This window comes from Wasmannia auropunctata, unplaced genomic scaffold (genome assembly GCF_000956235.1).
Source record: "Wasmannia auropunctata unplaced genomic scaffold, wasmannia.A_1.0 LD335427.1, whole genome shotgun sequence".
Lineage (NCBI taxonomy): Eukaryota > Metazoa > Arthropoda > Insecta > Hymenoptera > Formicidae > Wasmannia > Wasmannia auropunctata.
The window spans coordinates 51,110-63,188 of NW_012027463.1; the positions used below are offsets into that span (position 1 = coordinate 51,110).

At 39.9% G+C, this 12,079-nt stretch overlaps 1 protein-coding gene across 1 annotated transcript in view; it reads right to left on the reverse strand.

Annotated features, from left to right (window-relative positions):
- Nucleotides 1–1,692: 1,692 nt before the first annotated feature.
- Nucleotides 1,693–12,079, reverse strand: part of LOC105456991 (titin) — a 21,220-nt gene continuing 10,833 nt past the window's right edge. Inside the window, exons 4-6 of the mRNA XM_011701378.1 lie at nucleotides 9,554–9,993; nucleotides 8,950–9,152; nucleotides 1,693–8,711 (exon numbers count right to left, since the gene is read on the reverse strand). Coding sequence (XP_011699680.1) covers nucleotides 1,767–8,711; nucleotides 8,950–9,152; nucleotides 9,554–9,993 — 7,588 coding nt within the window. The 3' untranslated portion in view covers nucleotides 1,693–1,766. The remainder of the gene's footprint in view (nucleotides 8,712–8,949; nucleotides 9,153–9,553; nucleotides 9,994–12,079) is intronic.

The following is a 12,079-nucleotide window of genomic DNA, read 5'->3' on the forward strand; positions in this document are numbered from 1 at the left end:
ACAAGTTGTTCATTCGCGTCTGTTTGCACTCGTTTGCTTAATCTGAATTTGGCTTGAAATATAGATATGTTTTAGTGAGAGCCTGCCATATATATTTATGTATATATATTATATATACTTTAGAATCTAGTAAAAATACAGTAAAAAAATAACTTTTTTTGATATCTCTCGATATATTTAGTTTTTTTACATATCTCTAAGGTGTGTAAAATCTAGTATACACACCAGAGCCATTATTGTCTATGCAGCCGAGTTTAAAAAAGAATTAGAAATATAAATAAGATCTTTTTCCGTATCAGCAATGTGGCCGATAAAGCTTCATCCATTCACATTATTTGCGAACAGCCTATGGCCATGCTAATAGTATTAATAAAAAGGATCTGATTGTCACTTCAATATACATATATACATTCCTGTTGCGTTATTTCTTAATGGCAGATCCTTTAGCTTAATTTATTGAATATTGATACAAACTATTTTGATAAATTAGACTTCAACAGTGTTGATTGAAGTTCTAAATCTTAATTTCTAATCATATTTAATTCGATTTATTTATTAATTTTTTATTAATTGATAATTAATTTCTGTGATAACTATATATCAAATGTACAGAAGCATATTGTATTGCACAAACAACAAGTAATAATATCGAATATTTTTCTATCATGTGCGTCATGTTGGATGGCGTGAATGCATTAATAAAATAAATATAATGGTAATAAATAAAACTCATACAACAAATAATTATAAATCGATTTTATTCGATTAAATTAAATGTTCAGTATAAAGTAAATAAACCAACATCCAGGAATTGAATCACCCATTTATAATGAGTATTAAACAACAGAAAGAAAATTATACATATCTTCTATTTGATATTTTGCTGAAAATATATTCTTAGAACACCAAAAATACTAAATAAGTGCGATAATAAAATAAGCTTGAAATTAAATAAAACATAAGCGAGAACATAACTCACTGCCATATAAAATCTTCATTATAGAGTCAGTGAAATAGAATAACATAATTGCATCTACTATCCTAATTATCGGACGAAACTAATGTTCCATTAGATCCGACCGTATCATGGATTTAAGCTCTAGTTATTGCTTTGTATACACGTGTTTTAAGAAGAAAGGAATACATAACGGGCGGCTATTTGCTCGTCGATAAAAGTTAATGGTAATCGATACTTATATACTTATATATATCGACCAATTATTTTCATTCGCAACTGCGTCCTAAAAAGAAATATATTAAGTATTATATATTTATTTTAACAGCTTATATTTAATATTGCTATAAGAGACACTTATTATATCACGGTAGATCAAATCTCATACTCATTGATATCATAATTTAGAAACGATTATAGAATCCACGATTATGTTTACTCGAAATGTTTCAGTGAATATAAAATATAAATTAATTTTTTAACAGCGAGATCATCACAGCATCGAGAAAATCCTTTTTGGATTGTTTAATCTTGGCAGAATTCGAGTACTTTGAAAAATAAAATTTACTATACATACGATTTTATGTATACTTCTAATTGCAATTCATAATATAATAATAATTAATTATTATGTATATGTTTTTATACTCAATGGTCGATATATAACAAAAAATAACTACTATAGAATATTATGATATAATTATGTATCGCGTTTCAATTATTTTTGCAGAGTAAAATTTTGATTTTAATGCTTTAATATTATTGTATAATTTCTGGAAAAAAAAGGATAAAACGTTAAATTTGATCCAATCTAATTAGACACGACGGGCATGTAAAACTTGTGCTTTGGCGTGTCTCTGGTGTGCTTGAAAGGCGCCTGTTTGGCTTCCAGAAGAGTAGCTGGACACGGTCCTCTGTGCCTAGGAACAAATTCTTTTTTATACATGGTATTAGAACTGACAGTGCTACCGTCGCCCAAATTAATGTGGGATGCGTTCGCTTGCCTCTGGACTCTTTCTACTTTCTGAGTACTTTGCGAGAAATTTCCATAGCTTTTCGCCTCGCTTTGTGAATAGAACTTCCCGCCGACAGTCAGATTATCTTGCCGAACGATTCTCTGCGGGCGTTCGTAGCTGGACGAGGCCCATGGATTGATTTCTTTAGAGCTGCGATGCAGCGAAGTCAAGCTACGTCTGTCGTTGCTCTGGCTCGAATTACTGATGTACTGTCCGCTCTCGGCCAGATTTGAAATACTTTTGCGCTGGTCCGCCGCCGTCGACGAGATCGTGTGAAGCGCCTCGGTGGAAGAAGCGGCGCCGCGTCGATGAAGCACCGCGTTGCTGACGTCGGCCGACGAAGAGGATATCACGTTCTTGCGATGGTGACTGAACTTCGCGGCTGGGTCCACCTGTGATCGTTCTACGGTCGTTTGCCCGTTGATTGATTGCCGGAATTCCGGGCTGTTCGAATTATATCGTGCCTGGCTGGAAATTGTGTGCTGCTCGTGCTGCTTCGTCGCGGTTCTTTGCCGACTTTCCATATGTTGCGCGTTCACGTAATCGCGCTTGGTCATTTCCTGATGATGACGCTCGACGTGGTGCTGCTGCTGCTGCTGATGCTGCTGCCTATGGAGCTCGCCGTGTGTGGCGTCGATCGCGTAACGAGATGTATCTTCCCCTCGCATGAATTGCCCTCGATGATTTAGTCCTTCCGTGATCGATCGGTCATCGATTCGACGACTCTGCATGTTCTGCGATCGCAAATGTTGCTCGCTCAAATGAGTTCTTTGATGCTGTTCATGATGCTGATTAGATACCAATTGGGAAGTCATTTTTCGCGAATCCACGGGTTGCGGACCAGATGGCGAAACATCGATCGTTTGAGTGGCGCGACGGTCCGTAATATGTTGAGCTTGTTGATGATGAGTCTGAGCATTAACGGCTCTCTGATCGGACTGAGCGGAAGTCGTTGTACGTTTTACGGTCGTGACAACAGTTCCATCTGCTAAAGTTTGCGATTCCACGGTCTTTCTAGTATCAGATTCCGTATGGCTCATCTTGGCAGCGATATCCTTTCCTGCACGCTTCGTGTAGGTATTGTAGTTACGTTGATTCGTCGTGGTCATCGTGGTAGTGTCGTCACCGAGTGAGATAGACGATTCCATGTGCCTTCGGCGATTTACCGTTTTACCAGCGGGAGAAGGTTCGTGTTTAGAAGGTGTATAAGTATCTCTATTAGTCGTTTTTGTTTCCATAGTGCCGGTGCTGATCTTTAAATTATCTTCGTGCGACTTAATGTCCGCTCGCTCGCCACGAACCACCGTGTAAGTCGACTTGTGAGACGTTGTGCCTTCGAAACCGCCCGTCATTTTTAGATTATCCTCTCTTCTTACGACTTCGGCTCTTTCTGCTCTCTTGGGAGTGAAGTCATCGCGCGGACGTCCGACAAAATCACCTTCCGGCTTCAAGTTATCGGCGTGACGGATCGGCGACCGTCGTTCGCCGGGACCAATCTTACCCGGAGTTCTACGTTCAAAGTCACCCTGCGGCTTCAGGTTGTCCGGATGCTTGATCGGCGATCTTCTTTCCGCGGGGCCGATCACCGTCTTCTGAGGTCTGTCGAAATCTCCTTCTGGACGTAGATTGTCCGGATGCTTTTTAATCGGCACGCGTTCACCAACCATGTGCACGTAATCATCCTTGCGACGCACGTCGATAAATTCACCTTCCATTCTGAGATTATCCTCGTGCCTCTTAACATCCACTTTCTCCACTCTCGTGATTTTCTTATAGTCATCTCTCGAACGGTGAATGTCCATTTGTCCCTCCATGCGCAGGTGATCCTCGTGCCGACGCACTTCCACGCGTTCTCCATTTACATATTTATAATCATCCTTTGGAGATACTTTCATTTCACCTTCGGGACGAAGATTGTCCTGAGGTTTCTTAACCGGTGATCGATCTCCTCTCTTTGGAGTAAAATCATCTTTAGGCACCATGTAGAAATCTCCTTCGGGATGAAGATTATCCTCGTGTTTGATCGGAGTTCTTCGCTCAGCCGGTTCTACTTTCTTCGGGGAACGTTTCGCGAATTCTCCTTCGGGGTGAAGATTATCTTTCGGTTTCTTCACATCCGCTCGGTCGCCTTTCAGTGGCGTTTCTTTCTTCGGTCTGCCAACGAATTCTCCCTCTAGATGAAGATTATCCGGATGTTTAATGGGTGATCGTCGTTCACCGGGACCAATGGGCGATTTCGCTGGTCTCTCGAATTCACCTTCGGGCTTCAAGTTATCTTTCGGCTTCTTGACGGCTGCTCGGTCACCTTTAATAGGCGCGGTTTCCTTCGGACGTTGTACGAAATCACCTTCTGGCTTCAAGTTATCAGGATGTTTAATGGGAGATCTTCTTTCTGCGGGACCTATCGGCGCTTTCTCTGGCCGTTCAAAATCACCCTCAGGGTAAAGATTGTCGTCACGCTTAATAATTTCGCTGCGTTCACCACGAGTGACTCGATAATCGTCTCGTCGATGAATATCAACGAATTCACCCTCCATTTTCAAGTTATCCTCGTGATGCACAATATCCACACGTTCGCGTTTAGACGTAGTCACATAATCATCTCGAGATCGATAAATATCTATATCGCCTTCCATCTTCAAATTGTCTTGATGCACCACGATCTCGGTTCTCTCCCCTTTAGTCGGCTTGTAATCGTCCTTGGGTTTTCCTACGAATTCTCCTTCAGGCTTCAAATTATCTTTAGGCTTCTTTTGAATCGGTCGGTCGGCGCGCTTGGGAATAAAATCATCTTTCGGTCGACCAACGAATTCACCCTCCGGATGCAAGTTGTCTTCGTGTCGAATCGGCGTACGTCGCTCCGCTGGTCCAATCGGTGATTTCTGAGGTCTCACAAATTCACCTTCCGGTCGCAAATTATCCTTTGGTCTGGTAACATCCGCCCTATCGCCTTTGACCGGTGTCTTTTCCTTCGGACGTTTTTCAAATTCACCCTCAGGTCGTAAATTATCAGGATGTTTGATAGGCACTCGTTTCTCTGCCGGTCGAATTGGAGCTTTTTCAGGCCTTTCAAACTCTCCTTCCGGCTTAAGATTATCTGCAGGTCTCTTAACATCCGCTCTATCTCCTCTTATTGGAGCTTCTTCTTTAGGTTTACCCACGAATTCACCTTCCGGTTTCAAATTATCTGCATGTTTAATCGGAGTTCTTCTTTCCGCTGGACCAATCGGTTTCTTCTCCGGCCTTTCAAAGTCACCCTCTGATCGCAAATTATCTTGCGGCTTTTTTATATCGGCTCTATCACCTCTCTTCGGCGCTGGTTCTCTCGGCCTAGATACAAACTCGCCTTCCGGTTTTAAGTTATCGTGTGGTTTCTTTACAATAGGTCTTTCGGCAGGCTTAAATTCTTTTGGTATTGGTCTCTCGAATTCACCTTCTGGTTTTAAATTGTCAGAATGTTTAATCGGAGAACGTCGCTCAGCAGGGCCAATCGGTTTCTTTTCCGGTCTTTCGAAATCACCTTCCGGCTGCAAATTATCTTTCGGTTTTTTCACGTCAGCTCTCTCACCTCTTTTAGGCGCTTCTTCCTTAGGCCGACGTATGAAATCTCCTTCTGGTTTCAAATTATCTTCTGGCTTTTTAATTTCAGGTCTCTCTGCTTTCTTAGGTGAATAATCGTCCTTCGGGCGCCCTTCAAACGGACCTTCGGGTCTTAAATTGTCACGATGTTTAACGACATCCATGCGTTCGCCTTTAACGATTTTGAAATCATCCCGCGTTCTTGTATCAATAAATTCACCTTCCATACGTAAATTATCTTGATATTTAGTAATTTCCGTTCTTTCGCGTATTAAAAAGTCGGTATATTCGTCTCTAGATCTGTAAGTTTCTATATCTCCTTCCATGCGCAAGTTATCCGTGCGTTTTACAACATCCATGCGTTCTCCACGTACCGGTAGATAATCATCCTTTGGTCGACCTTCAAATGGACCCTCTGGTCTTAGATTATCCTCTGGTTTTTTAATATCAGCGCGATCACCTTTAGTGGGTATAAAATCTTTTTTCGGTCTACCAATAAATTCACCCTCCGGTTTAAGATTATCTGAATATTTCACTGGCGTTCGTTTCTCAGCCGGAGTATATTTTTCAGGATGCGGTCTTTCAAAATCGCCTTCAGGTTTGAGATTGTCCGTCGGTTTCTTGACTTCTGGCCTTTCTGCTGGACGATAACCTTCCTGTTCAGGCCGTTCAAACTCACCTTCCGGCTTCAGATTATCTGGATGTTTAATCGGAGTACGTCGTTCCGCTGGACCAATAGGTGTCTTTTCTGGTCTTTCAAAATCGCCCTCGGGTTTTAGATTATCCTTTGGCTTTTTGACATCAGCTCTGTCACCCTTCTTTGGCACTTTTTCTTTTGGTCTAGAGACAAATTCGCCTTCCGGTTTTAAATTATCATGTGGTTTTTTTACTACCGGTCTTTCGGCAGGCCTGAATTCTTCAGGTTTAGGTCTCTCGAATTCACCTTCTGATTTTAGATTATCCGAATGTTTAATGGGAGAACGTCGCTCTGCAGGGCCAATCGGTTTCTTTTCCGGTCTTTCAAAATCGCCTTCCGGTCGCAAATTGTCTTGTGGTTTTTTGACATCGGCTCTCTCACCTTTCTTCGGCGCTTCCTCTTTCGGTCTAGATACAAATTCGCCTTCCGGTTTCAAATTATCATGTGGTTTCTTTACAACTGGCCTTTCAGCAGGCTTGAATTCTTCAGGTATTGGTCTCTCAAAATCACCCTCCGGTTTTAGATTATCAAAATGTTTAATTGGAGAACGCCGCTCAGCAGGGCCAATCGGTTTTTTCTCTGGTCGTTCAAAATCACCTTCCGGCCGTAAATTATCTTTCGGTTTTTTCACGTCAGCTCTCTCACCTCTTTTAGGCGCTTCTTCCTTAGGCCGACGTACGAAATCTCCTTCTGGTTTCAAATTATCTTCTGGCTTTTTAATTTCAGGTCTCTCTGCTTTTTTAGGTGAATAATCGTCCTTCGGGCGGCCTTCGAATGGACCTTCTGGTTTTAAATTATCGCGATGTTTAACGACGTCCATGCGTTCACCTTTAACAATTTTGAAATCATCTCGTGTTCTGGTATCAATGAATTCGCCTTCCATACGTAAATTATCTTGATATTTAGTAATTTCACTTCTTTCACGTATTAAGAAATCGGTATATTCGTCTCTGGATCTATATGTTTCTATATCTCCTTCCATGCGTAAGTTATCCGTGCGTTTTACAATGTCCATGCGTTCTCCACGCACCGGTCGATAATCATCTTTTGGACGACCTTCGAATGGACCTTCCGGTTTTAAATTATCTTCTGGTCTCTTAACATCAGCGCGATCACCTTTTGTAGGTATAAAATCTCTTTTCGGTTTACCAATGAATTCACCCTCCGGCTTAAGATTATCCGGATGTTTCACCGGTGTTCGTTTTTCAGCTGGAGCATATTTTTCAGGACGAGGTCTTTCAAATTCACCCTCAGGCCTCAAATTGTCCACTGGCTTTTTGACTTCTGGTTTCTCTGCCGGACGGTAACCATCATGACGAGGTCGCTCGAACTTGCCTTCGGGTCTGAGATTATCCGGATGTTTAATTGGAGTGCGTCTTTCTGCTGGACCAATAGGTGATTTCTCTGGTCTCTCAAAGTCACCCTCGGGACGTAGATTGTCTTCTGGACGTTTCACCTCAGGACGTTCAGCACGCTTGGGCGAATAATCATCTTTTGGACGACCCTCGAACGGACCTTCTGGTCGTAAATTATCTTCAGGGCGTTTAACATCGGCACGTTCTCCTCTAGTCGGTCTGTAATCATCTTTGGGCCTACCTACGAAGTCACCTTCTGGACGAAGATTATCGATCTGTTTGATAGGCGTTCTACGTTCGGCAGGTTTGAATGGCTCGACTTCTCTATCCGGAAATTCTCCTGATGGAAACAGATTATCCGGATGGCGAACGATAGATGCTCTGTCACCGGGACCGTAAGGTATCGGCTCAGGTCTTTCGAAGTCGCCTTCAGGATACAAGTTATCCGCATGTCTGATTGGAGTGCGTTTTTCACCGGGTGTATATTGACCTTTTGGACGATCCGTAAAATCACCTTCAGGGCGTAAATTGTCTTTCGGTCGTTTCACTTCAGGACGTTCTGCTGTCTTCGGAATAAAATCATCCTTTGGACGTCCTTGGAACGGTCCCTCTGGTTTCAAATTATCCTGTGGTTTTTTAACATCAGCGCGTTCACCTCTGGTAGGCTTGTAGTCATCTTTAGGTCGTCCTTCGAATGGTCCTTCAGGACGTAAGTTATCTTCGGGCCGTTTCACTTCATAGCGTTCTCCGCGTTTAGGTACATAGTCATCTTTAGGACGCCCTTCGAATGGCCCTTCGGGTTTTAAGTTATCTTTAGGTTTTTGTGGTTCTGGCCTGCGTAGCAATATCGGTGTAATATAATCATCCTTTGTATGAGGTAATGCTTCGAAAGATCCTTCGGGTCTTAGATTGTCAGCTCTTTTAATAACTGTGGTACTTTTATAATCCGTTTGATCAAAAGTTCGAAATTGTTCTTGAGTGGTCGTAGTACTGTCAGTGATATCCGTTTTGCTGTAAAACCGATCGGTGTCTTCAGAATACTTCGGTCGCCACTGAGGTTCACGCTCGATAATATGAGTCTGGAAATCTTCCTTGATATGAGAGGTACCCTAAAATAATTTTAAAGGTAAAATAATTTTGAAGGACAATAAAGATCAGAGAAATTACATATATATATATATATATATATATATATATATACATAAATAATTTTAAAGGTAAAATAATTTTGAAGGACAATAAAGACCAGAGAAATTACATATATATATATATATATATATATATATATATATATATATACACGTTTCTATAAACGTTTGACTAAAACAAAATCTCAAATCTACTAACCGTGAATTCACCCTCTCCCACGGTAAGATTATCCGTTCGTTTAATTATCTCAGCACGTTGGATGCTGTGATGATCAATGTATTGCGATCGCGACGTCGTTTCATCAGTGAAATCACCTTCTATCTTCGTATAAGTATTGCGACGTATCGGGATCGGTCGTTCGCCAGGAGTGCCGGTGAAAACCAGCTCAGTCGTTGTTGTAGCTAAAAAGTGACAAAATCATTTAATTCCTTTCTCTAGACTGAGCATGGACAATTTTACACGGAAAGAACTTTGTTGGATCAAGATCTGAAAATAATTTTTGTTCAATAATCAAAATAATTTTGTTGGAAAGTCAAAATAATTGCTAGAATATCAAACCGTTTTATAGCAATGATGGTTATTTTGACCACAAAATTTTTTGATGATTCAACAAGAATTAATTTTCAGATCTGTATTCAGCAAAATTTTTAGACCTTTACAACAAAATCGTTTTGTCCGTGTACGAAAAGTTTATTTTGATATACATAAGAACTCGTTTGGTAATTGTTGAGACCAAATTTATACAATAAAAAAGTTTATTGATAAGTTCACGAATGGAATTAAGCAAGTACATTAAACTTACTGTCAAAATCTCCTTCGAATTTCAAATTATCCCGCGGCTTTGTGATCGGCGCCCGTTCACCATACTTCGGGGCTTCCTCTCGAGGTTTACCGACAAACTCACCCTCCGGTCTGAGATTGTCCTGTGGCTTTTTCACAGGTGCCCTTTCACCCTTTATAGGCGCCTCTTCCTTTGGTCTTTTGAAGAATTCACCTTCCGGTTTGAGATGATCTTGTGGTTTTTTGACTGGCGCTCTCTCGCCCTTAGTAGCCACGTAATCGGTTCGCCTCTGTCCGATAAATTCACCCTCCGTATGCAAGTGATCCTCATGATAAAATTTCATTTGTTTTTCCACGCGCTTTTCGTCGTAATCCTGACGATAGGAAGTCACGGTGTGCAATGGTTCTTCATGATAGAATTCCAAATGTTCCTGGGGCAAATTATGCGGGCAGCGATGACGTCTGAAATATCGTCGTTTATTAGAATTTAGAAACAGATACGACGTTCATGACATTACAATACTTTTCAGATCGCATGAGGAATAACGTTTTGAGAAATATCCTCACGTTTATAAAGGAAGGCATCTTTGTACAGTTATGTCGTATTTAAAAATAGACCATATTTATTATACGAAACTGTATGCATTCATTGTATATGCCTGTTTAATATTAATAAAGGGGAAGAGAAGCGTTCGTAGAAAATTCATATTACCCGCTTTTTGTAGCTTCTGAATAAAGCTGGTGCATAACAAAGACTTGGCGCACATAGAGATTTAAATATGACGCAAAAGGGCATCAATCCTTTTATAATAAGCATAAAGGTTTTGTGTCGTGATTTTAAATGTCTTGTCATTCTTGGAGTTAAATTAGCATTAAATTGGCAACACGTCGTTACCGCATGCGATGGGTGTAGAGGCGAAATTGTGATCGTATTCCAATCTATTGCAATTAAGTTTATTTAATACGGCATTTTAAGCTATCGTATCTGATTAATTTAATATATTGCGTATTATTAATTAAAAACAAATTTCACTTAAATAATGTAAAATTTACAATAAGCTGAATAATTTGTATGTTTTGTTTAGCGGGAATTAATTTAATTAACTCTAAACATTTACTACGAGTTTGTTTCATGCACATGACGCAGTAGGAGAATCCTTTAATCAGGCAACGCAGCATGTGTATATTAACGAGATGCGTACTTACGTAAACCACGAGTTATTATTGGTAGACATTCAATTAATTAAAATATTCTTTAGCTTGATTACAAAGAACGAATTAAGTTTTTACAATGCAATTGCTCGTTGGAAGTTTTATACCTACACCTATAATTTAATATAACTCAGAGTATAGACTTAAGATTTTAAGATCGAACGACGACTGACGTTTCTTTCGATATTGATCGTATTAATTAGTAAAAAGCTTTCACCTTTCTGTGAAAGGTACGAATTGCATCCTGTTGATTTCGATAGTAATACCAGTTAGTTACCGTAGATAATATGGAGAAAAAGGAATGCAGGTATTCTTGCCAATATTTTATGCAAAGCAACTCGATTTATTTGGAACAACAGGATTTCGTACGAGATGTCTTGCTACATACTATATAACTACATCGAGCAATGTCAAAATTTGCTCTCGTGGTTCTTTTTCGTTTCTTTCCTTCGCGCCGTTGGGTATTACGAAAACGCAATTCCGTAAAAGCTAGACTTGGTCAAAGTCGAGTGGCGTCATGTATTTTTTATTGGATAAAGCCATGTTACATGACACATTATGAACATCCCTTTAAAGCCGCGTTAAACCAGAAGAGAGAAGTTTTAGCAGACCTCAAAGTTAAGCAGACTTACGTAGAAATTTTCAACGACTAATCGCCTGCAAGTAGACGAACCGCAATTACTTCTTGAGACCGCTACGACACGACTAATTTGCTACAAACTTATACCTCTCGTTCGCGAACCTATCTACGCTACGAGTCTCTCTATTTGGGTCAAAATTTTCAATCTGACAAGAGTGAATTTATATATATATATATATATATATATATATATATATATATATATTATATTATATTATTTCGGCCTAATTAACTTAAATAAATTCATAAATACAAAAAATAAATTAAACGTCAAGTTTTGATAATGCACCTTTTCCTTAACTGAAAAAAAATTAATGTGCATGTTTACTTCATCAGGATTTATACCTTTATCTTTTCCAACCATGTACGATTATATACTGGATATGAAGAAAAGGGTTTGGATGGCATGGAAATGGTTGGTACCGGCGTATCTTTACGACCGACAGAAGAACTTTTCGGATATTTTAGTGCAGACAATCGATACTCTGCGTACTACCTGGTTCGTAGATCTCATGAGCAATCTGGAGAGGCCGGTACTGTTAGTCGGAGAAACTGGCACGTCGAAAACGGCGATTATTCATGAGTTTCTAAGGAATTTGAGTCCCGAAAAATACGTGAGTAAAAAAGAAATATCGAAGAAATTAATTTAACTCCTAATTATTCTCCATATATACATATGGTGTTTTATCCGAATAA